General features: G+C 44.1%; 1 protein-coding gene across 8 annotated transcripts in view; it reads right to left on the minus strand.

Annotated features, from left to right (window-relative positions):
- Positions 1 to 27,420, minus strand: part of Pgant9 (polypeptide N-acetylgalactosaminyltransferase 9) — a 285,663-nt gene that overhangs the window by 21,759 nt on the left and 236,484 nt on the right. For all 8 annotated transcript variants that reach the window (XM_033467572.2, XM_033467569.2, XM_076521049.1 and 5 more), the window contains 5 exons: positions 16,110 to 16,279; positions 12,734 to 13,047; positions 11,341 to 11,539; positions 9,494 to 9,663; positions 5,486 to 5,614 (listed from right to left, as the gene is read on the minus strand). In XM_033467572.2, the coding sequence (XP_033323463.2) occupies positions 5,486 to 5,614; positions 9,494 to 9,663; positions 11,341 to 11,539; positions 12,734 to 13,047; positions 16,110 to 16,279 (982 nt within the window). The remainder of the gene's footprint in view (positions 1 to 5,485; positions 5,615 to 9,493; positions 9,664 to 11,340; positions 11,540 to 12,733; positions 13,048 to 16,109; positions 16,280 to 27,420) is intronic.

The following is a 27,420-nucleotide window of genomic DNA, read 5'->3' on the forward strand; positions in this document are numbered from 1 at the left end:
TATTTATATTTGCGTCGTGGTGCGCAAATTGTAAACTGAAATTGAGATTAATTGCTCGCAATTGCGTCATAACGATTAAAGAATAAGAGATCGTTATCGCAGCGAACGTCTGAGGCAAGTAGAAGCGGCAAGCATTGATCAGACACGGCGAATTTAATACGGAAATTATCATTTCTAAAACTGTCATGTCAGTGTTGCAAAGTTAATGAACGAATTCTTCTGATGATTAGTATCATATAATTAGCATAGAATTGTCGATTTTGGGAGCAAGTAGAAATGACCAGCATTTTTCAGACACAGTAAGAAGAAATTATTTCATTTTCTGAGTTCGTTTTTTTATTACTCGAGGAAACATTTATATTTTTATTATGTTCGAATTTATTATGCGGAATAATTGAAAGACTAACATATGCATATAATTCCAAAAATGTTATTGAATAGTTAGATTTGCAGGAAAAGTAGCCGGCTTCTACAATGTCGTGCGAGGATTTCGAGTAGAGGTACACGGGTTTAAGTGCAAAGCACGAAATATCCAAGTTGCGTGATACTGCAATTCACGTACGAACAGGAAGCCCTTAATCCGTGTATTTATCAAGGATCTGGGAGCAGACGTAAAAGAAGGGTAAGACTAGGAAAGACTTCGCGATTGCAACACCGAGAGATCAATTTTTAACGACGCTGGTTGCTACGACGGTCTCATTCGACGTTACTCCTGCGTCAGGTTAAACAACTATAGAACCAACGTTAAATATAAATTGTCCATATAAAAGTCTTATCTTTACGCGCGCTTCAGATCTACACGTGTAATTCTTTATTCTTTTGGTACAGTCGATCGCAAAAGATTCAAAAATATTCCACCAAAAATTAATATCCTGCAACTGCATCTGGGTAATTTTTAAGTAAATCTTTTGGAACATTAATTTCGAATAAACTGACGATTATTTCTATTTGATTAAAAACAAATTAAGAATGAAAAAAGAATAGAGAATCAAGAATATTATAAAATTCTGGAAATCCTTCAAATTAAAGCATGTTTACGTATAATGCAATTTATTAAAAATAGTGGAACTCGAGGATAACAGAAAATAGCCTAATTTACGATTGAAATAGTGTAATAGAAATTTGGAGATCTTCAAACAAGGTACGCCGGTTTTAGTTAATTATTGATCAATCGCATTCGCAGCGGTCGTCTAAAATTCCCAATTTATTAAGATCAGCCACAGAATCGAATTTCTCAAAGTGTTTCAAGAGACACTAGATATAAAATTATAGTTAACCCATTCTCTTGCCGGGAACTGTACCTAGCTCGAGCCACTTTAACCCTCCGTTCCTGTACTTTAGTTTACGAGAATGGCGTCTAAAAAAAAATGGAAGAAGTTAATTGAGCGTTAAAAGTGTTATGAATTGCTCGCGAAGGGAAACGGCGAAAAAAAAGGGGGGCACAAAGGGGGCCGTTCGGTGTACATTTTGCTCACGCGATATCGCAGCTTACACAGCATTTAATTGCCGATACGAATCGTGTGGCCTCGTCGATATTTCAGACACGTTCCACGAGGACCGAGACGATTTTTCTCTTAGGGGCGAACTGTTTGTCCGAATAAATCAGATAAACGAATTGCTGGTATTAATATTTCCCCGCTCCACGGCACGTGAAAGTAATTCGACTAATACCGATGTTTCTGCGAACACCGCTCATTTACCGGCTGCAATCACGTGGCGGGATTAAATTTCTGATTTACTACGTCTCCCGAAGACAAACGCTGTTCGATTTCACGCTGTTCGATTACCATCGGATCCTACGCGAATAGAAATTAACCGATTGCGTCTGAAAATAATGCGGTACTTATTGCCACGATTTCCTGATCGTAATTGCAATCCGCTTAAAAAGTTCCGAAACGGGGCAAACAATTTCTAAAGATTTTGCAGCAGAAAATCGATCGCTCGAGATATTGCACAAATTGGTCACAATCTGATAAATATCTACGCAAGTACAGTAAAAATTCTCCCCAATTTTCCCTCAGCTATTAGACAAAAACGGCATCTCTCGACGATCGGCAACATTAAAAATAAGCCACGTGGCTCGAATAATCGCATCTCCTTTCTCCAGATTGTCCATTTCTGTTTACAAGCTGAGGGTGAAATTAGGGAGAATTTACTGTAGCCGACAGTTTCGAAATGTATGCTATTCAGAAGCGAAACACTCCTCGGTCAATTTCTCAACAACCATAACTGGACTAACGAGCTCTCGGCGGCGAGGCAAAGGGGGAGACGTTCTGTCGCGTACATTCGCGTACATTTCGGCGAGCGCTGGGCGGAATTAAGAAACGAACGACGGTCTCTCGCAACAATTCGATAACGCGGGGAACAGCTCGGCCATCGATCAAGTGCGCGTACACGGGGTCGAGAATGTAATGACCCGTAGGAGCACCGGAGGCCACGGGGCCACGAGATTATCGGCGACAAGCTCGACAATCATTTCGCAATTACGAATGCAACGGAACAGAGGGCTGCCAGACGTCGGCCGGCGTCGCGACACGACGGAAATAAATCGAAACTTGATTGATCGCCGTTTCCCATGAATCCTCTATGGAAACGGAATTAATGCACTGTCAATCGCGGAACGTGCAAAGCCGAAACCGTGGTTTCCGCGTTCCCCCATCGCCGCCGGACCTCTGACATCGATATTTAGCCGGTTTTTATCAAATTTCTAGCAGCCGGCCACCCTTTCGCCCTTTCTCCTTTCGCTCGGCCACCGATATTCGCTGCACCACGCAGATACTACAGGGTGCTATATTTTTCAGTGGAACCGCGCGGGTTCACCGTGAGAATCTACCTACTGTGCGGAGAATATTCAGGGCTGGTCGCGTTGAAATTTCTTAGCGCGCGAGCTGTGCAACTGTTTTCGGGAAATTGCGAGGTGAAATATCGCGCGGTGAATGGAATAAAGCGGCTACCTGAACGGTAGGAAATCTTTGTGGATCGCAGTGGCGGAGTCTGTCGTGACTCGAGCTTTTTCGGGAGCTTCGATCGATTCCGAAATCTCGAGATCTTAGAATCTGAATCTTCGAAGAAAATAATGCATTATTTTCTTAACCCTTTGCACTCGAGTGGTGACACTGAGGCGCCACTAAAATTTGTTATATTACCTTTTAAGATTATTTTGATATTAACAAAGTTTATATTTAAAAAATTATTAAGATAATTACTCGCACTGTTGTGCGAGTCCCAAGAATGAATTTCATGTGCATAAAATGCATTTTGTCGTATAAAATAGAAATACTGTAAGTTAGAAAAATGATTTTATAATTACAGTTGAAATAGCTTCGAGTGCAAAGGGTTAATAATATACTACGGCGTTTGTGAAGCGTAATTTTGCAAGTGTGAACCCTCTGTCGATTCCGAATAATGGTTCAAAAGTGCAAAAATTTTGAGAACAGAGTGCAAGGCGTGTCTGATCGCGTACATTCCGCTTCTACTTCGGGCTTTTATTACTCTCGCCTTTGCTTTTGCTAGAAAATTGTACTCTAAAATATAATAAAATTTTGCGAAGAATCATTGCTGTATCCGCTTCAAAATATGTCCGATCGAACATTGCTCGAAACTGCCGAAAGTTTTCAGCCTGGTCGAAGAACAATTCCCACATGAATTAATCAATGCACGTAACGATAAAAAAAATTGCTTGTCGCAGGAACAAGCACGTCTCTCGTATCGGAAAAGAGCGTGGAAGGGATCGGTGTCACGGGTAAAAAAGTCTACAGTGTCGGCCGAAGGCAGAGGTAACGGAATCTTCCGATTACACTGCGAAGATTGTTTGCGTTCCGGGAACAATTGTCCAAGGAAACGTAGGTAAAGTCGTAGAAACGATTAAAGGACAATAGCCCGGGGGCGTAGAATCAAAGTAGGGAGGGTTTTAATCGCGGAATCGAAATCGAAAGTCTCGACAGTGGCTCGAGGGTGGAGGCGTCTTAGCCCGGAGGCCACATTCGATTCGCTTCCATTATCCAATGATTACCAACTTCGTCGAGAGCAGCCACCGTTTCAACGAGCCGATCGAGCTGAATCGATTTCCGATCGGATGTCGCGCAAACCTTCGGCCGACGCGACGCTATCGGGATCGTTACGATCGCCGCTGTCATTGTTTTCTGATCGAAGCCATTGTTTTCTGACGCGGGCTTATCATCATCGATCAATGCTCGTGCAATCAACCGGCGAGTCCCGCGATTATACCCCGAGAAGGTCATGATACCTACATCTATGCATGTATAATCTAGATTCTAGGGGGAATCTATATTCAGACCTCGTTCGCGATGCCAAACGATGCGATACGGTCTTCGAAACCGAAACGTGTTTCGTAATCTCGTCGATTTAGATGATCGACGAGCCTCTTCAAATCATTTCGCGATGCATTTGGGTATTCGGGTCGTTCCGGTTGCGTTATACGGATCACCGGATTGTAATTTTTTTTTAGGAAAACAGTGCAACGTGTTCGTATCTATGAATTCTATGAATTAAAGAATAAATAATGAAATGAAGAAGACATTCGGTAATCATAGGATCGCGTAAACAACTAACACGTGTACTAACAACGTTGACTTTTTCATCGCGATGATTTTATATAATTTTAATACTTCTCTTTTACGAGAAAATTTAGCAATTGCAGCTGTTGCTTTCATTTGATCATTATTTCATCGTTACCATTATTAACTATCACTATCAACCCTTTGCACTCGAAGCCATTTTAACTGTAAATTTCAATCAACTTTTCTGACTTGTAGTATTTCCATTTTACATGCACATTTCATGCACATAAAATCGAGTTTTGTGACTCGTACAACAGTCAGACTTTTAACGATTCTTTTTATATCTAAGCTTTCATCGTATAAAAATTATCTTGGAACAATAACAATAACAATTTTAACGGTGCCTCGGAGTCACCACTCGAGTGCAAAGGGTTAATCCGTCAAAATTTTATAGAGAAATTACAAGGACATAAATAAGACCTATAAGTAAAATAAATAAATAAAATAAATAGATAAAAATATCTGGAGCGTTCCAGGATCATCCGTAAGACAGGCCGAAACGGTCCTAGAACGGCGGGGCTTGTTCGCGTTACAGAAACGGATATAGAACAGAAGAAGCATGGGGAACACTCGATAATGACAGAGCTCCCGAAGATGTCGCTCGAAGAGCTCCTCGAGGAGACATTAGAAGCGTTTGTTCACCGGGCGAGAACGGTTGAAAAGGAGAGAGAGAAGAGCTCCTCTCGATCATTTATCCTGCCAGGCGGAGGTAGCCTCCGAGCCGGTTAGATGGTAACTCAACACCTTGATGGATCAAAGTAGCGGATAACGTTGTTAGAGAAACGAATGGGCCCGCTCGGTTCTCTCTCCCCGGTCGATTCGAATGGCGGCGGCGTCGGCGGCGGCAGCGTTCACCTGCGAAGAAAAGATACGAGGCCGACGGTGGTACACGTGTAAATCCTTACCTCGCCGGAAGCCACGGCCTCGCCTGGTATGAAGAGCTCCGGATAAACGTTGTCCAGGTACCATTTGAACGACTTGCAGCCGAGCTTCTTCCTCAGCGCTTTACGGTCCGATACGTCCCCGAAGTTGCCCTGTAAATTGCGGATCATAAGTCCGGGAATTTCGGGTGACGGGGGACTGGGGGGGACGCCGAAACCGGCTATGATATTCGAACAGGGCTAAACGGGGGAGGAAGAGGGAGAGCGGGCGACGATGGAAATAGGAGGGAACGTCGTTTCCGGGAGCACGGATTTAAAGGCGCCGGGAATCGGGGACTCGCAGATATAATCGTAAAAAAGGTGGCTGGAAACCCGAGAAGAAATAAAGAGCGAGGAGAAACACAGGGAGCCTTTTACGGACCGGAGTTTAGAGCCCCGAAGTGGAATAATGGGGATACTTGTTCAGGGTGAAAGGACGATTTATGCGGCTGATGCGCGGCGAATCTTCGACGATCTTTCGCCGATCATACAACGCGTCGCGGAGTTCCTTTTGTTACGCGTCCCGAGGGCTCGTCATCGCGAGCAGGCTTTTATTCGCGTCTGTCTCGTCGCGCGGAATTTTCACGACCGTTTCGGCGGCTTTAATTGAAAAGATCCCGATTAACGAATGTCCGAGGAACACGCGAGAAGCAGCGTCTCAGATATTTTAACGACTCGAATCCGTCTAACTAAATTTAATTTTATACCTCGGAGGAGAATATAAATCCGCGGATGACGCGAATCTCGAAGGATGAAAATCTCTCGTTAGATCGTATTAAGTTATTTAAATCCGAGGAGGCTACATGTCGCAAATTGGCTATCGATTTTCACGAAAATATCTTGCTGTAAAAATTGCTTTCTCGTTTACACTCGTCGACCTGAAGAAACTATTTATAAAGAATAATTCGCCCGGGGCGAAGTTATGGACGAAAGTTTATAGGAAAATAAATTAACACTCGGCGAGAGAGAACGTTTATCGACGTTCGATAATGTGCGGTGAAATATCTGGAATATCCAGAATCGATCTACGAGTTACAGATAAATTTTTCAAACGGAACAACGATTATCCTATCACCGAGTGAACAATTACGCTGATACAATTAGGAACTCGCTACGGTGTGATCCTAATTTGTACAATACATATAATGCTACCTCGATGCAGAACCGGCGGCGGAGTGTGTAATCGAACTATCAGTGTAACGCAAGCTGCGAAATAGCAATCTACCGCAAACCTTGTATAATAACTCCGATGGAAACGTTCGAAACTGATTCATTTGTAATGGCGGGATTCGGTTGCAGCTCGAACTAAAACGCCGGCGATTTAGAATTGACAAGTCCCGGACGTATCGCGCTGTTCGACTCGGAAAAGGTTGTACCTAAACGTAATTGCTTGTACGAAAAATATGACTGACGTATCAGCCATGAATCTATTGGTAGAAAATCGAGTTTCCCGTCCTATCATGCATGACAAAATAAATCACGAGCGTAGAACCATATATCTTTATCCGGCGCTTCGTTTTCGAAAAAAGAAGCCGCTGCCGCGGACGAGCTACGGTCAATTCTGCCCAATTTTTCTTCGGCTGGTAAACAAAAATGAACAATTTCGGAAGAGAAGAGAATATTCGAGCCTCGCGGCTCATTTTTATAATTGTCGATTGCCAACAAGTATCAACCAACAATTATTAACGAGGTGGAAGGCTCGAATAATCGTATCTTCCCTTCCCAAATTGTCGATTTTTGTTTCCAAGCCCGATTAATTATTGGTACCAGTTAATACCATTTAGTCTGTAATTTCGATTCGTTCGAAATTTCTTAATTTTGTATTCAGCGGACCGTATTGGATCGCATATTATCATAAAGATTGCTAAAAATCGGAATAAACGTATGCTTTTTATTTGCACGGAGCAACGTAAAATAGCTTCGCGAACGTAGCCATTGAATCCAATAAGTATTCAACGGTTTTTATGCGCTCGAACTAAGAACGCCGATGCACTAATTTCAACATATTGAAATTACTGGAGCAGAAAATCGAATCGGCACCGATATTTTGCAATCGGTGCGTAAAATTTTGCACAAAGATCCGCAGCCTGCTAATCATCGGCCGTATAAAATGGAGCGCAATAAATAGCAATAACAAACGGAATGAAAAATCGAAATTTCCGGCACACGGGTGCCGGTCGAGAGCATCCGGTCCGCCCAGAGAATCGAAACACGCTGTCCAGCCGGTCGTCCCCTTTACAAAATATCGTCGAAGAAGGTCCAGAGAGTGGCACTTGTTCCGGGGCGCTATAATTTGACGTGCGCGCCGGAAACGATTTATTTTTATCCTATCATTCCGCTTGCCCGATCGGTTCCCGTCGCAGGCGGACAAGCTGCCAGGATAAAGGATAGATCGTTATGACCGGGGGATAAAAGAAGCGTCTTTCAAGAAAGCCGGGACACGCGAGCGATCCCGAAGAGTGCTCGCCACGTTTATGACCCTCCCCCTTTTTACGACTAGTCTCGGTCTACGCCACTCTCCATCATCGGCCGTGGTTATCGTCATCCCTTATCGTAACTGTTCCCCGACGAACGCGCGACCCGGCTCGCTCCGATCCGCCGACCCAATAAAATCACACGCAAATGGAAACACAAGTGCTCGCCCCGGCCCGGCCACGGCGGGATCGTTTCACGACCGCGCGAGATACGATTAACGAACAACAACAAAAAAACTATATTGCCCACTGGCGGCAACCTTGTTGTTGCCGGAGATCGGGGATTTGATGCCGCCTTAATGGAAGGGTTACGATCCACTGCCGCGAAATTACGGGCATTTTCCGGCGGTGCGAACGCGGTCTTCAATTTTCTGCTTCGCGGGGGACCGATCCGCTCATTTGGCTAAAGACGCGTGGCATTCGAGGAGAAGCAGCTGTTTTATTTATTATCTTATAGACGCAACGATGAAACGTTTAGGCTGGTTTTGGACCAGCCTTGTTGTAATATCGAGTGCGAGTATCGCACACAGGTAATTATAGAAATAATTATGATAATAAGATAATTATGATAACCACACGGAAAAGGGTAATTCCTGAGGTCATTTGGAGTAATGCTATTGGGAATATCAGATGTTTCAGAACGTAATTTGAACACGCTAGAACGTCGTTTCCTTCATTAGAACGCGACATCTCGTTTCCAAGTGCATTGAATTAATTCTGCACCCTTTGCACTCGAGTGGTGACCCTGAGGCACCACTAAAATCGTTATATCACGTTCTAAGGTCATTTTTATATTATCGAAGCTTAAATTCTAAACATTATTAAAAGTGTAACTGCTGTATGAATCACGAGACTCAATTTCGTATGCATAAAATGCACTTTGTCCAGTAAAATGGAGATACTGTAAGTCTGAAAAATTATTTTAGATTTACAGTTAAAACGGCTTCGAGTGCAAAGGGTTAAAAGCAATGGGTTCTCAAGTCCATCCTCCGTTCCTTGTACATGAATCTATACCAAACAATCGAATACAAAGACCGTTAAGAAAGAGAAATTGATCATTCGCTCCATCCACCTCAATGCCCTCTTTAAACCACGCTAAGCCAGATACACAAATTTCAATGATTTCGCGAACAACAAAACGACCGAAGCACAGCAAGTGCGCGTAGCCTCGACTTAAAAATCTGCCGAATCGAATTGAAAGAATTCGGAAGTCGGTCCTGAGAAATCCGACGACTTCCGGGAAGCGAAAACGATGGATCCCCGGGGCCGATAAGGGAAACTTCAGTTTCGCAAAGTAACCATTTCTCTTTCCATCGGCGGTCTTTTTCAGGGAAAGAGCATACGTAGCTACGGCGTAATCCGTCTGGAGGAAGCCGGAAGAAGGAAAATCAAGATGACGAGTCGGAGAGGAGGAGGAGGAGGAGGAGGAGGAGGAGGAGGATAGGGTGACGGAGGGGCGGCAGATGCGTGGGCGGGAACGGGCTTTCTGAAAAAGGTTGCTTGCGGCAGAAGTGCTCACCTTGTCGTGACCTATCCTCTGGTAGTAGTACTTGGCGTACTCGTCTAGCCACACTTCGCTCAGCCTTATGCTGTTCCTCTTGAGCACGTTCACGCCGCTGCGCCACTTGTACGGCGAACGTTTCCGGAAGATGTGGCCCACGTGCGAGCACGGCACGATCTCCAGGGTGCCTGGAACCGCAAGTCGAATTTCATTCGTACGTTTCCCGCGGAACGGGGACGGCTGATTGCCCGGCGAAACAGGTTTATTCGGCAGCAAACCGGAAATAACCGGCGCCGAGTCGGGCCGCGCCGAGCCGAGCCCAGACCGGGTTACACCAAGGTCCGGATTGGTGGGAGCGACTCCGTGATCCCGTCGCTGTTTCCCGGTTTAAGCTTTTCGGGGTATCCAGGCTGGGCTCCCGGGGGCAAAAATCGCCGCTGCCGCCAAGGCCGAAGAGGCGAAAGCGTTATTGGTTGTCGAGAGGGATTACAACCTGATGTGGATTTACGTCGAGCTAGATTGGATTGCTGGAACTGCATTCCAGGCTTGATGCAGTTTAACGGCGTCCTTAGACCCGCCCGAACAACCGTCCACCGATCATTGCGTTTGGATTTTATGGGGGGATGAGGTATCGTTACGCTTCTTCTGCAGAGCTCGCTAAACTGTTTAAACGCTGAACATGACTCTAACGGGACGTCTCGCAGGAATGGCGAAATTGAACTCGCTGCTTTATCGTAATGATGTCGGTGTCGGTGAAAGGGTCTCGAACGTGTCTCGTGTGACCGGCAGGATAAGTTTAGGGCTGGGATTATGCTATCGAAAACCTGCGCGAAATTTCTGAAAATATTATCGCGCGCGGTTCGATTACCTCGTTATGCTATCGATTTATTATTCAGTCTAAAATATTTGTCCATTTGGTCGAAAATTAAAGAAACGTAACTGAACAATGCGTGCGTAAATGCGTATCGATTATCTTACAAGTAAAATAGTAAAAGCAGAATGTAGCTTTAAAACGTGAAAATCGTTCGGCGGAAGTGCTGTGATTAACACAGCCTGAAAGCGTGATATCAGCACACATTCCAGGAAGTGTTGAATTAAAGGACGGAAAGAACGAATTAAAGGCAGGAAATGAAAGCGTTAAATTATTGAAGATCTTGGATAAATATATCCTTACATAGATTGCAAAAGCTGAACAAAGGCTTCTTCTTCCCTCGTTGATTTTCAGGAAGGAAATGAAAGTCTTAAATTACCGAAGAACCTGAATAAATATTGTCGAAAGACTATCGCAGCCGAACAAGGGCTTTCTTTCACGATTATACGGAGGGAAATGAAAGTCTTAAACTACCGAAGGCGTGGCGCAAATATTGTCTATGGACTGTTACAGGAGAGCAAATTATTTGTCACCGTTGCGTACCGTTCAGGTAATTGTACTATTAATATTTTCTGACTGAATTTCAAGCAAATGCTTGTTCGAAGCAAATTCAAACGATTCTCTGTTATCTCGGTGTATTTTGAAAGAAAAAATTGTTTCTCATTTAGAGAACAATTAAGCGAGTCGATCGACGTTAAATAAGTTGCTCAAGCTGCACTTTTCGAGTTCACTCGGGGATTAAATAAATTGAATTCGAGAGAAAGTGGAATAGTCTTTCTTACGCGTTTCATATTTTAGCTACTTTATGTGCATTTTATGATTTTCCTTGCTTTTCACGTGTTTCATATTTTGGCTAGTTTTTATGTAGTAGCAACGGAGTTCTTACGGTCCTAGATGCCTAGGACGCTTTCCCACTTTCCGTGGGAAAATTCTGGTTCGTTCGTTCGTTCCCGTCAATTTCTTGGGAACTGTTTTTACGATATCGTGTACGTACCTCCACACATCCAGGTTTTGAACGAAAGCTCGAGATTTTCGCCGCCCCAAATGTCGAAACCACTGTCGTACGTGCCAAGGCGGTCGAAGAAAGCTCGATCTATCGAGAAGAGGCCGCCGGCCATGGTCGGCGACCACACCGGTTCCGCGAGATTTTTGTGTCTCTTTTTCTCCCTCTCTGGTACCGCGTGCCAATTGAACTGGTAACAAATTAACAGACCATGAGAGCGCCGCGAAATTTTTATTATACTCGCCGCGACACTCCGACGGTTATCTTGCAGAATTTTCGTTTATAATCGTCGCAGCTCGATTATCGAAAATCCGTGAAAGCTTAATGCATCCTATAACCGATATTAAGTTCGAATTTCGTTCTAAATACGCGCGCCCCGAGTTCGGATGCCTCGTTGAACGGTTTAAGCCGGATTTATAAAATTTCACCTCCCCGTAGCTGTTTAGCAAAGTAATGGCACTGATTTAATTTCATTTAGCGGATATCACAAAGCGAACCGAAAAGCCTGGAAATATGCGCGCGCGCTCTAGAAGCTTTTATTAAAGCTGTCAGACTTTTTAAAATAATGATCTAGCAAGTTGCTGTGCCTGACAGAACACGATCCTGTGTCACCCTTTCGCTGCTGAATAAAACATTTTTACTTAATTTCGCTTCGCAGTAGCTCCGCGAGAGTCGCCTTCTCGCACATTTTAATGCGCACATTATTAAAAACTTTTTCAACGGAGAATTTCCTCGCACCGGCTAAAGACAAAATATTCATATCAATGATAATTCTTCGCGGAAGAGCTTGGTTAACTTCGAGCTTCCCCGGTATACGTAGAACCGATGTTTCTGAACGAAATTAGCAACGAATTAATGAACAGGCACCGGGGGAATAAGAAGACAGACGTTCGGATTAAATTGCAAATATAAAATCTCAAAGGCAAAATATTAAATAATATTTCTCTTCGTCGTAGACCGGTTCCTCGATTCTTCGTGCTCTGAATTCATTTTAAAAACACCATTTCGTTGCGAAACGGAGTCGGCATAATTTCAATGCACGATTCCACGCGTTTGTGCTACATCGTGAGACGAATTCTATTCGATTCCGACTTGAAATACGAGCGGAGCCGCACGAATTAAATGAAAAAGGTCCCGAAAGACGAACGTTAAGATACTGGATATTGCAAATAGTTTCGAAGGAAGTTCGCTGCGTACACAGAACACCCGGGATCATAATATTTGGCGAAATTTCCCGGCGAAATTTCCTTTGGAAACTGGGACATTTCTTGCATCCGACACGACAATTCCGGGCATAGTTTCGCAGTGAACGACCCCCGGGTATGAAATTATTTTCTGATGGCGACATAACAGCGCGCGGCTCAGCGGGGGGAATTTCACTTACTTGGAGATTCCAATCGAAACCGCCCACGTTGACGCCGCCCGAATCACGCCAGTGATATTCGAGCGTGGTGTCGTCGATCACGTCGATCACGGGGCACACGACCGTCGTCGAATCCCTCGCGATTCGATCGAGAAGTGGCTCCAGCCAGCCCTCCGTGCATTCGCAATGGCTGTCCAGGTATGTCAGCACAGGAGCTTTCGCGGCTGCCGCCCCTAACAGACGCGCCCTAATAAGGCCCTCGCGTTTTTGCGCCCTAATGATCTGCACCTTCGGGTAGTTCATCATATAGTCCTCCAGCTGGCGTTGCAGGTGAGCTGGAAATTCCATTCGAGCAAATCAATTTTAGGCAATTTTAGGCAATTTTATTCGTCGACTTTTCTTTCGGCACAATTTCTTTATCGAACGCGACAACCAATTTTATTTGCCAAACGTTTGTTAGGATACAGTTGAGTTTAATAAACTTTACCGTATTAAAAGGATATCGTTAAGTTTAATAAACAATTTTAAATTTATATACAGCAGCGATTGTCAACAAATCTTATTGATTTAAACAAGATCGAATCGATCGGTTTCGTGTTAAATTGGCGTAAGAATGTCTAACGAATCGCGCCATCTCTAAATAACAATGAGCCGTCGAGTTCGCGCATAAATGAAAAGCGCAGCTGCAAGGATCGATCTAAGTTATTTAGGCGAAACGAAGATTTCCCGTTCGCGATAAATTTTCGTATCGAACAAATCACGGCTACCGATTACACGGGATTAGCAATAATTAGCAGTCACCGAGGATTTATTCTTCGCTTGGGACAGCCACGCTAAAACCTTATTTCACGAGGGCTCCTATCCGAGGAGCTTAGTTTAACTGCGGATAATATAAAGGGATTTTCGAGAGACCGTCGGCGTCGTTTTGATAACGAACGCGTCGATTGCCGCGCGCGGAAGGACGCGCGAATCGTTCGAACGACGGAAACTGGACGATGCGACGATGCGACGCTGCCCCGGACACGCCGCGGCGCTGTTTTATTTCGTTCGATTTTTTTTCCGAAACGGCCGAACGATCCTCTTTTGTTTGACCGGACTTTTAATAACGCACTTGATACAAAAATTCATTAAAATCGCGTTACCGAGAGTGCACCAAAAGAGAATCGTACACGGAACGGTTTAATTAAAATTCAATGTCTGAACCGGTACATCGACGACCTGTCGCGCGACGGCCCGCGTCATGTTCAGGATCGTTGAACACTATTTGCCAATTACTAATTCTTTCGCGATCACGGCGGCACGTCATTATATACGAGAAATAAATGTTTCGATTCGGACAAAGAACCCGTTCCCCGTAGAATTCGCCGGCTTTTAATCGCGCACAAAATCTGCCATTAAAAGAGGAGAACGGAGAGGGGAACGGAAATCATCGCTGAAAGTATTTATTCACTTTGTTATCGGAGTCCCCGTTAATGGTTTCTTTCAACGTATTCGCCGACTGCATTTACGCGGCGTTTCCGCGCCCGATTTCCATCGAAAATCTTCGCTAGATTACAAATTAATAGCTCGAATCGATTATTTCCCGCGCATCGATTCGCATCGAAATTACTCTCTGCCGGAAACTGATTACGAAAGAAACGATAGTCGATGCGCGCGACTAAGAAGATTCCGCCGAAATAAACGGATACAAGAAATGCCACGCATCGTCGCACGAAATTTCAGAAGCGGCTAAAAAGTTTCCGCTCGAATACGTCCGTCGGACATTTTTCTCACGGCCGCGCGACAACGCCGGCTTTCGAAGCGGATAAAAAGTAGCGCGCGAGACGGCGAGAGGAGCTTATTGTGTCGTTCCTATGATAAAACAATCAGTCGGCTTGTAATAGGACACGCCAGGTGCTGTCTATGGTGTTGGTAGCCATGTTTATGAGCCGCACTTCCGCCAGACGCGGAAGCTTATCTCGAGCTTTTAAGGGGATTTTCACGGGCTCCGCGCCATGCCGCCTCCGCCACACCACACCATCCCCTATTCCCTGTCAAGGGTTAATCTCGCCAGCCTTTCCGTTGCGATTTTTATTTTTCTTCGCCCTTCGTTACACGCGACTCCTGCCGGTTATCTGGCCCCTCAACCCTCGAGTGTATTAATAAGGTCTGGGCGCCCTCGAGGACACCGTGGCTTCGAGCGATCGCGTCATTTTTTAGATGATGATTTGTATCGAAATAATTCTCATTCTTGAAATTATTCGCTAATATCGAATACTGTGAGATAACGTAGTCGAGCGAGATTTCCTTTAACACGTGATTTTCTTTAACTCGACGATTCCTTAACGAAAGGGAAGAAAAATAATTGCCTAATAATCTCGAAATTATTCGAATACATCGAATAATCCGAGATAATGGAGTATAGAGCGAGATTTCCTTTAATACGTGATTTTCTTTTACTCAACGATTCCTTAACGAAAGGGAAGAAAAATAATTGCCTAATAATCTTGAAATTATTCGAATACATCGAATAATCCGAGATAACCGAGTCGAGCGAGATTTCCTTCAACACGTGATTTTCTTTAACTCGACGATTCCCTAACGAAGGGAAAAGAAATAATTGCCCAATAAACCTCGGCCCCTCGGCGTTGAAGTTCACGCGTCAAACGCAGGCAAATCTGACTATCATGCGGGGGCGGAAGCGAACGAACGAACGAACGAACGAGCGAACGAACGGAAGTCCGTGGAAAGGTATCAACGTGTCGGCGTCGTTGGCATGTATCAACCTGTCGGAATTTCCCGAGTACACGCGAAACATGTCGGCGAAAGCTTTCCCTTCTATTCACGTTGACCCGATCGTTACGGTGCTCGCGGAGCCCGCTCCACACGCTGGAGATGGATCGCGATTAATCGATCTATCGCGGAGCTACAGAACCCCGGCACCGACGCGATAACGAATCACCGGGCTGAATAGGGACGGGCTTGCTCGGTCGAGCAACTATTATTACCGCATAACGAAACTCTTCTATTCGGACTTTGTCCTCGTCGATCCTTGACGCGGAGTTCCCCTCCCCGCGGAATAATCGAACGAAATCGAAAGAAAAAACGCGTCGCGATGCGAGCACAAAGCGCGCTCGCACTATTTCGGTACATTGTGTTTCATGTTGTTCATCGATGCGCGCCGGGGGGCACTCGTGGAAGTCGGATCGAAGTCGATGTCGAGACTTTTTTTGAATCCATTCCGATTCATTGTAATTTATAGGAACCGTTGGATTTCAATTGATCCGCGTGTCTTCTTTTAGCTTCGAACCGCTCGATCGGGAACTAAAGTCGATCGTCGAGCATGATTCAGCGGCGTTCCGTACGATTGTGGTTATATTCAAAACGTTTAAACGTTAGCGGCGGCTCGGTGACTTACGCATGTCGGAGTAATCGTCCACCAAGATGATCTCTTGGATCAAATGCTCCGGCGATTTGTCCAGCACCGAATGAACCGTCCTTAACAATACTGACCACGCTTCGTTGTGGAAGCATATTATCACTGCCGTGGGCGGAAGATCCTTCATATACCTTCCCGGTTCTTTGCACCTGTAACAAGAAAAATACATATTGTCAGTTCTATATGTATGACAAAACAGGAAATTGTTCGTTTCGCCAAGCTATACGCGACTAATTTTCATCGAATCGTGGCATCTGGCTTCCGAATTGCCTTCGAATCGTGTCACGTGGCCTCCGAATTGCCTTCGAATACTAGCATGTGGCCTCCGAATTGTCTTCGAATCCTGGCACGTGGCCTCCAAATTGCTTTCGAATTGTTTTCGAATCGTGGCAAGTGGTCTCCGAATTGCTTTCGAATTGTCTTCGAATCGTGCCACGTGGCCTCTGAATTGCCTTTGAATTGTCTTCGAATCGTGGCACCTGGCCTCCGAATTGCCTCCAAATCGTGGCAAAAAGTTCGAAATAAAGTAGTTAAATTATTTTTCGCCGATTGTCTCGAGTTTCTCTAAAAAACAAGCCGCGATGCCCGAAGAATCGTGTCCTATCGCGACTTAGTATTCTCGGATCTGCGTGTTTCGATTCCGACCACCAAACATTTCTGTGAGAAATTGCTATAATTCGTGGCACCGAACGAACGGGAAATGTGATTGGAAAGTACGGCGATCGAGAGCCGGAAGTTTCGTATTAATAAGTATTCGAGTCGGCTAGGAATCGAACGGTACTGGTATTAATATCTTAATCCCATCATCGGGCCGAAGATACGGATTACGGGGCAATAGATACCCGGCAGAACGATAGGGGCCAAAATACGGTAATGCGATTAGAAACCGCTGTGTTGGCAGAATAAACGGCCGGGAGGTGTACACACATTTCTGAGCTCCCTGTAGGCCAAGATTCCGAGGGGTCGTTTGATACGCCGAGCCGCGCCGCGCCATCGGCGTATCGCCTAATAAAGCTAATGTAGATAATACGCTCCGTAAACAGTGAAGTTTCTCGGTTCCTCACAGTCGTTACGCGCATCTGTGCGCCTCCAACCTTCTCGGATCTCGTGGATGCAGTTCGAATGCTCGGAAACGAACTTCCCCGTTTAACATACTGTTCGAGAACAAAATCTTAAAATGATCGGCCTTCTCATTGGTCAGTGTTTTCCGTTAATAACTCGTAAACAAAGCCGAAGATTGCATTTTTGTTGCAAGTTACTTCAAATGACCTCAGCTACCCCTCATTTTCGGCTGTTATAATAATTGTGGGACACCCTGTATAACCTCTGAAACGAAGCAAACACCTATTACAGTTTATGAAAGAACATGCTGGATATAGTGAGCTCGTTTAAAAAAATCGGAGAAAATACATTCATGCTTCGTTCGGTGTTTCGACGATATTGTTCCAAATTTTTTCCGAATAATTCTTTAAACACAATATTTTTGAACGCCATGCGATTTGATTGAACTTTTCGGGAACCGTGGGAGGCGAGGCGCGGGCGAGCGGGATGAAACGTTTTAAAACGATGATCATCATTTGGCGGAACGTGAAAGGGAATACGGTTAAAAGTGAAGTTTTTTAAAGCGACGGGCCTGACAAAGGCGTTACGGTTTGCAGCATTGCGTGCATTAAACTCGAGCCATTTTTTTTTCGAACGTGGTTCCCTTTGCGGGAAATCAGTTTGCGGTTTATATTTGGCTGTTTGCATGGAATCAACTGTAAGCCAACCGGGTTTTGTGCATTGCGAGGGAGCGGCGAACAAGCAACAGGAAATATAGAAGCAGCTTACGCGGGCTTAGGGCAATTCTGACCGTGTACGAAAGAACGTGCGTGCGGCAGTAGATACGTCGAACCATGGTCAGACAAAAAGCTACGGTATCCGAGCGATAGTGCAGCGATAGTGCAGCGATAGTGCAACGATAGTACAGCGATAGCATAGAAATTGTATTCGAGACCCAGAAATTCTCCATCGACCTTCCAACCACGTACAAATAATTATCAAATAAAAATACTTTACGCTATTTTTAACTAGATTTTACGTTCACAAATACCAATTAAATTTCGATAACTCGTCACATTATGATTTAATGTTGAACGTATTGACATACTCAATCGCTGTATTGCACACAATGCTGTATCAATATCGCATTTCCTGCGATATTAATAATAACACGATCAGCAATAATCCAGGAGCAGGTATAACCTGTTAAAAATACTAAACAATTTTCTATCGGTAAAAATAAATCGTTGCAGACGATTTATAACGGATTAATAATTTATCGAAAATTTTGAAATTCATCCTCACTGTTTTCTCTTCTCCGACTGCAGCTTTTTTCCCCGACCATTCGATCTTTGAACATTCCGGGCAGGATACATCGAAGAAGAACAGCAAATTTTTTTCTTCACGGTCGTTCCATGTCAAATCGATCATATCCCGATGCCGGTGCCTACAATTTTCCTCGAAATGAATTATGATGTATCGCGCATGAAATTAGGATCAGGTGTTGCGCCAACCATTCTGCCGGCTTCGGAATTTCCTTATGAAAAATATCTTTAGGATATTCTCGCGAATTTCGGTGGAACCTGTCTATCTTGAAATATCGAACTCCTAAGCGTTTGCCAACTGCGCTTTTCGCGAAGCTTCATAAACAATGAGTTCGCATTCGCGCTAACTACTCTCGTAAACCGCTCGATTATTCAGGACACCCGGTACACAAGTCCGAAGCATTCGAGCAATCCAGCTAGCGAGAAAATAGAAATCCTACATTTCACGTGGAACGACCCGGCGATCGAGAGAGAGAGAGAGAGAGAGAGAGAGAGAGAGAGAGAGAGAAAAGGTGAATTTTGGCGATCCGTTGCAGCGTCAAATTTCATCTTCCTGTTGAAAATTGGGCGGATATTTAAATGTCGATAAGAGGAAGCTGGCATTCCGCCAAAACGCCACTAGACTTTTTCATCCGGAGTGGAGCGCGGAAGCACGTGGCGGGGCCACAAAAATCCAGGATTTCCAAAGGACTCGCGAGCATTTCCCGGCTCGCATTGCAAATGTTAGCTTAGCCAGAAACGGTCCCCGCGTCGCGGTCTGGGAAACGGGAGCAGGGGAGAGAGGAGCTCGTGGACGCGGGGTCTCAGGTTTGCGGGGGCGAGGGCGGATTAAATAGCGGAAGACCGTCGAAAAAGGCGGAGGAGAGGACGAAGGAGCCCGGCTCCCCTTTCTCATTCGATAATCCCGGCTGATTTCCAGCCAGCCAACAATGGTGGCCCTTTTATCGCCGGCGGAGAGGATATCGTCGCTGTTGAACGGCAATCGAGCAGAAACGATCCGCAGTGTTTCCGCCGGCTTAAAGGTTTTTCCGGTCCGCGTGGCCGCGGCAACACGCTCGTGAAATTAACGGGCCGCAGTGACAGTTGTACGGAACGATGTCGGACGGTTTTCTACCGCTGTCCGACCGAGAAACTGGCCGACGTTAACGGGCTTTAATATCGCCGAAGAATCACGGCCGGCCGGCTTTTTTGACTGTTCGGTTCGCACTTCGCGAGATCACCGAAATTCAACTACAGTAATGTCTCCCTAATTGACGCCCGGATTGCGCGCAAAAATGGACAATTTGGGAAGGGAAGATACGATTATTCGAGCCTCGCGGCTCGATTTTATAGTTCGCGATTGTCGACAACTATAAACGTATCGTTACAATCTGAACGATTATAAATTAAAGAATCAGTGAACCGTGATTTCGACGGGTTCCGTGAACCTAGCGTTGATATTAACCCTTTGCATTCGAAGCCATTTCAATTATAAATCTAGAATAATTTTTCTGACTTATAATATTTCCATTTTATACGACAGAGTGCATTTTATGCGTGCGAGATTGAGTCTTGTGGCTCTGTTAAGACTCCGAGTCACTGTTCAAGTGGAAAGGGTTAACACGAAAACAGGATATTCAGAATATTTTAAAGTATTGAATTTTCCGCAGACTTCGTCTCCTTAATACGGCTTGCTAATAAATTGGATACTAATAATTTAGCTCTTTCATTGAAATTAGATACTAGAACGACAGCAAAGCGTTCCGAATTGGAAGATCGTCCAGAGAATTCCGTAACCGTGTTTCCAATTGAAATCAATTACTCGGCGGTGTCGTTATCGTCCGCAGCAGCGTTCGAAGGCATAATTCAGGCCGCGTGCGTGTCAAAAGATCCCGGATAGGTGTTTCAATTAGTCGACCAGCGAAATTTCTCGGCCTTTGGGCAGGCCGGCCGCCCATGGGGCGTCGTAAAGATCCGTAATGGCCAAGGGGTGCGGACTTTCGGCCGTGAACGCGATAGGGATGTCCATGATGAAGCGTTCCAATGGCCGAAAGACGCCGCGTGTTCGCGGAACACGGGCTAACCGATGGGAGTTTTTGCACGCGAGGCGAATGGAGTCGTTTGCGAGACGGCGAGAATACAGAGTTCATTGTTTCCGTACTTTTCTATGGTAAACGGCTACGCTATTACAGTCGTTTCCACGCGCGGCCCTCGGATTTCTTAGGCCTCGTCCGTCAGGCGGTTTCCCAGGCGAATTTGTCACTCGGTGTCAAATTAATGCACCGGCGAAAAATCAGCGTGACGGACGGATGAATAATTAAGCTTGCATACGACAGTTTTCTGTTTTACTTTCAGGCAAAATTTCGAGTCGATAAAAATGCAGTAAAAAAAATATATAATCGTTCGTTGTATAACATTGCGCCCGATGCTAAAATATTTTTCAATGTATTGTTATTTAGCATCTATTGTTCCCCAATTTTTTTCATTCTCTTCCATTGACCCGGGATTACTCACGCGAAAATCTAATGCTAGAAGCACCCACGAGGAAGATTATTGGATTGCTACATGGGCAAAGTTTTGTATGTTTTAATCAGCGAACGGGGATCTTTTCATTGGGGATTTACGAGCATCCCACGTGGTCAATCCCGGGTTGAAAAGCCGAATTCTCGATACATTTTGTCGACTCTGCTTCATAATTCGATTAAAATGTTTTACGACGCGATAACCAATACATACGTGTACCTGTTTGATCTGTGTCTCTCGGATTACCAATTATTAATTACCACGAAAATAACTCCGGTTCGTTTACGTTGTAATATACCAACGTAATTGCATGTGTACTACTACGCACGTTAAATATTTTATCCGGTTAGTGCTGGCAGAGAGAGATACAGAGAGAAATGCAGAGAGAGAGAGAGAGAGAGAGAGAGAGAGAGAAAGAGAGATTGGCTTCGAATTCGTCGGTTTTAATCGACTGGATCCAGTGAACCGGATCAAAATAATACAAATCCCTATGCATTCTTCTCGGCGTTGTGTGCGTTTTAATACACCGGATGGGCTGTTTTGAAATTGAAAACGCTTCGAATATTTGGACAACTGGCTCGAAATCTAACACGATGCCACGCGAGCCTGAACGTGTCAGTTGTCTCGTTGAATCCACCGCTGTTTTCATCCGCTGCACACTGTATTTTAGATTACTTCAGCCATATATATACGTAAGAGCACATCGATGCATTTATTAGAAGACCGTGATATTTTTATGAATTTACAACGAAAACCAACGGATGAAATACAAAGCTTCGAACACTGATGAGATTGAAAAATATCACCGTCGACTCATTAGAAATATTAAAAGAAAATATCGCGTATTTATATCGCTCGTATTTGTTACAATTGACTCGAAAATTTGTATTCTCCACAATTAGAATAAAATGAATAAAATGAATGAAGTGAATAAAATGAATAGAATGATCAGAATGTTCATTCTAACGTTCGCAGTTGCAATAATGCTCTAAAATCGAGATATTTCCTTCGAGAAGTATCCAGTCGAATTTGAGTTGATTCGATCGATATCATTGATTTTTAAAGTCGCTCGACAAAAAAAGGCTTAGGTTAATACGATTTACGAGCGAACGATGAACGAATAAACAAATATTCGGGAAGAAGCACGCGCAGCGTTTCGACGTTAATTTTCGCGCGACGGAAAATTCAACCGAGATTTACCCAGCGGCCGCGGGAACTCGGCGATGCATTAAAAAAAAAAAAAGACAATCAAGCTGAGGATGGCCGAGGCGCGATGATTTTTGCATACAGTGAGTCGAATTGAAGCGACCCCGACAGAAACGCGCGTCGGCGGACAGAGTAAACTTTCGGGGAAATTTGCTAAATGAATCGCCGCGGATGTTGTGCCCCGTCACGCGTGGCTTGATTGTTTCGTTATGAATTCGTTTGTGGCGTAGCCGCGACCGCGCCGCAAAAATGAGCCCTACGGCCGCGGAACTGTGTTAATTATAATACTTCAATTCGCGTCATTGAAGTGCGCGGACCCGCGAGTTCTCGGTTGTTACGCGGGAGAAAACCAACGGGGGTAGGGGGAAGGGGAAGGGCAGGGCGAAAGTTGCTTCTCAATTACCAGCTTAAATGTTTATTTTCGTTGTCTACGCTGATGCTTTTTTCGCGCGGAAGTTAATTATGCTTCTGCTTCGCGATCCGCCTGCTAAATGCACGGCTATGTTTAATGGAACAATCTAAGCTTTAATGAATTTAATAACCCGTGTTTTGTGCAACTCTTAATTAAATTCCGTGTTTAATCGTGTTATTTTCTGCCGTTTAATTGCCGCCTTTTTTATTCATTATATCTCGCGCGCTTCGTTCGCCGTTGTTAGACCGCTGTCGGCGATTCGATTATTATGCATACGAATGCGGGGGATTACAGTTGCACGATAACTCGGAGGAAACTGTGGCGAAGACACTGCAGTTTGCAACGGAATCGAATCTTAACGAGTCGCTGTTTGCTATCGCGTAATTGTTAGGAGCATTAAAGGGAGATTATAGTGAAATAATAATTTTGGAAAATTTGCAACCAAGTGGAATCTTGACATAGCTCTGTGACAGAGTACGCACAAAACTCTGTCCTATAAAATGGAAATATTATAAGTCAGAAAAATTATTCTAGATATATAGTTGAAATGGCTTCGAATGCAAAGAGTTAATATCAACGTTAGGTTCACGGAACCCGTCAGGATTCCACTTGGTTGCAAATTTTCCAAAATGATTATTGCTATTGGCGAGGCGATTGGCACGAAGAATCTACTAAAATATCAACATAATATGAAATTTTATTATTAATGTAAATCTTTACTAAACTCCGGTGTGCTGAAATTGGAATAAAAATCGACGATTTTTCGATCAGCAAATCGTTGCCAATATCGTGTATGGAATAAGATCGTTGGAACGCGATCGAAGGATGCTGAAAACTGAAAAATCATGTTCCTCTGGAACCCTCATGGACGAACACAATCGCGGGGATTCCGCGAGCAGCGTAGAAATTGCATGCAAACAGGAGTGCTTGTTAGCGCTCGGAGCATTCCAGCCGGCATATGCCGGCAGCGATAACGGCGCCAGAATGTTGACTCATTACCGGTAAACACAATCTATCATCTGCCTTTCGGCTTTAAGTTGATCGCACATCGCGAGGAAAGTTTAATCGACGGCCGGCTTTGACTTCGGGCGAAATTTTCTAACGCGTTTACTCGTGAGTGGCAGTCTCGCGTAACTTCGAGCTTGCCATCAAGGCAACGATAATAATCGTGCATGATAACAAGTGCACCGTCTTCGCATTTGTTGCATAAACTGCTAATGAAATTGCAAGAGCCGTAATAAAAAGGAATCCATGCTTCGAAAATATTCTGAAAGATAGCGATAATAATTGTGATACGAAGTAACAAGTTTTATCGATTTGGTAAGTTATTGTATCATTTTAATAAGTTGAATTGAAAATAGAGTAATTTCTACCGGAATTGAAACCGGCAAATCCGAGAATACTAAGTCGCGATTCTTCTTCTTTTAGAAACTCCGGAGGGAAACTCTTCGCGAATGAGATTTTAATATTTATAAAATAATATTTCGTTGTAATTATAAGTATAATGTGATATCTCTGTTGCGTGATCTCTTCTGCATTTTCAGCTGCAAACTTCGCCTCCGATGAACCAGCTTCGAAGCCAGTTATGGTTAACTGAATTTTTCCCGAAACACATTATTCGATCGATCGAGAGAGAGATGGTAGAACTAATGGACGGCGCGGCGACGCACTGATTGCTCCGGAAACTCAATATTAATAATAATGTATCATTAATTTCATTTGACGAGATTATTATAATGCAAGAGGGGAACTGCGGGCGGAATGTGTGCACGAATTTCACGCTCTAATTACAACATATTCAGAGCAAAGTATCAGGCTCGCCGCAATGAAGTTTATTGCTAGTGGCAATTTTGACCAAATTACGTGTTACAAACGTGGCTCCGGCGACCATATTAAATTAGCAATCAGCAAATAGCAATATCTAGCCGAATTAACTGCCGAGAGCTTCGCTGACGTCCGTTTAGACGGGAGACCGACGAAACGGGAAACGAAATTCGGTCTACTATCCCGCTAATATTTTCGTATAATTGGTGCAAACTTTAACGTTGAATACGTACGGTGCACATTTTGTGCACTCTATTTGGGAATTTCGTGTACTGTCATGTAATTAACAAACTACGACGAATATCTCATACCTGTACATTTAGTTGTTTTTAACGTTTAATTGTACACGTACACGTTTCTTCCTCTTTTTATTTCATTAAATCATTTACGATAATACGTAGACATGTGCAAATAAATTATTATCTTAATAAATTATTATCGCGGACGATAGCATTCGAATCGTTGAAATTGATAGAATATTTGACGCAAGTTGGAGGATCGGTACACCGTCTGACAAATACCGACTGTTTCTACTTGGAGTTGATGCCGAGCACGATGCAGCACATTTAGTGAATACACAATGCAATAATCAATATGATTTCGCTTCTAGTTTCACCATAGTTTCCAAGTCATAGTTTGTCGCCGTATGTAAGCATTCTCATAAGTAGAAACGTCTAGCGATGGTCAGACGCGAGAGCGGATTACCAACCGGTTAAATTTCCACGTAGAATAGTCGCATATATCTTAATCGTTCCAGCAGTAATTAATCTCGCGATCGTCTAGCAGTTGTAGCAACGATTTTACTTGCAAAATTTCTGCACCGTTCGAATCTCGTGTGACATTCGTACGACACGAATTACGATATTCCCGAAAATATCGATTAAATAACCCGGCGGCGTCGTTCTCCCCGAAAAATTCATAGCGCGCATGACAATCAATGAATTGACCATTAATATATGTTAATTGGGCCTGCAGTCAACGCGGCCGTTTCGAGCCGAATCGCGGTCTCCGTGTGCACGAAATATCCGGTTCTTGGCGATGAAACCGATGCATCGAGATCCGCGAGAATAATAATCATCCGAATACAATATTCTGCGCCGCCACTTTAAACGGGATTAAACGCGGTTCGATTAATTTGTCCGCGTTGAAGTTGTATTTATTTCGCTCGGAACCGGCGAGAGGGAGTGACGCGTACAACAAGGGATTATCGGCGGATAATTAAATTCCGTTAGATCGAATTAATCGCTGGCCGGATTAATTGACGTTCATTTGGCCGACGTAAAAACACATTGTCCAAGTAACGGCGAAACTATTGCCGCGCGGCGTCGGCGGAACTAATATTTCAATGTTAGACACTTCCTATCTGGGTTAATTAACTATGGAACAAGCCGGCGATGATATACTGCCGGCGAAGTCTCCGGGAATATTTTCCGAAGTTTTCAAGGATCGGCTCAAGATGGACCAACCGCGAAGCGAAATTTCGTGCCTCCACGGGATTGTGTGTGCAAGCTCGAGGGTCTCCTCGGATATTCTCCGGGTGCGGCGTTCCCGTACGATTGAAAATTAAACGATCGCACAAAAGATCCTGGAACGGATACGTTCGCGACCGGAGTTACAAGGGTTAAGTCAATTTTCGTCGGAGAGTCGATATATTTGAGTTGCAACTTTTCCAAGAAGAATCGAACCGCGTCTACAGGTTCGCTTGAAAAATAAAACTACGAGACTATATATATACAGGGTGTCCCAAAAAATGTTTCGCAATCCGAAAGTAGGGGATTCCTGAGGTCATTCGAAGCAACTTTTTCCTTAGCGGAAATGCAATCCGCGGCTTCGTTTACGAGTTATTAACGAAAAACAGTGACCAATCAGAGGCGGGATCATTTGGCGCGAGACAGCCGAGCCAATGGGCGGAACTGGGCTCCGTGCACTCGTTGGTTGGGCCGCCGCGCGCCAGCCGAGCTCGCCTCTTATTGGTCAGTGTTTTTCGTTAATAACTCGTAAACGAAGCCTCGGAGAAAATTTCTGCAAAGGAAAAAGTTACTTCAAATGATCTCAGGAACCTCCCATTTCCTGTATATATATAGTCGGGCATTTTAAGAGATATGTATATATATATATATATATATATATATATATATAATTCGATCATTTTAAGAGATTTCAAACAAAATTTCTTTCCTCGCTCGAATTTACCACGATTTCGAGGATCGATGTACGATCTTTTATCGGGCCTTTGATTGCGGCTTAAATGAAAAGTGCCCGATAGAAAAAGGGAGCGCGATATCATCGCGGCCGCGTTTTATTGCGTAATCGATGAAATGATAAATTCGTTGAATAGCGATGATCACAGCACCCCGGCAGGCTTTCATTTAGCTCCGCTAAATAATCGAGAGCATCTTCGAGAGGGGATTCGCGTATTCATTTATTAATTTATTCCCGATAAACGGGATAATTCTTTGGAACGGGCTTTACGCAATCGTTCGCGGGTAGATAAAGCACGTTTCAAACGTTTACGCCATCGAGTGTACGATGGTTTTCGTGTCGCGGAAGTACATATTTCCGATCCGATAGACGCTAGTCAGCAACTTCAACAAAATAAAGCCCGTACTTCCGGACGGACAATGAAGCCATAAACATAGTCAGCTGTTTTCTACGAGCATACTCCTCGTAAAACAAAATGTTGTCATCTCTGCGCGACGAGTGTACTCGTCGAAAACACAGCTAACTGGTTAAAAAGTACACACACATATACAGCTTGATATTCTTTACCAAATTACATATTTTATAACATTGTTGCATTTGGACAAAATATGAACGAGATCGAACAAATAATTCCGGTAGCTTGCACACTTTTCAAAGAGATTGCAACAGCTGACTGTTCAAGTACCTTGTTAGCAAAGATAATGCGATGAATCGTGGCGTCTCTTTTCGAGCGGTAAGAGATTAACATTAATAAATGAGACAGTAAGTAGGAGATTGA

The sequence above is a fragment of the Megalopta genalis genome, chromosome 4 (assembly GCF_051020955.1).
Source record: "Megalopta genalis isolate 19385.01 chromosome 4, iyMegGena1_principal, whole genome shotgun sequence".
Lineage (NCBI taxonomy): Eukaryota > Metazoa > Arthropoda > Insecta > Hymenoptera > Halictidae > Megalopta > Megalopta genalis.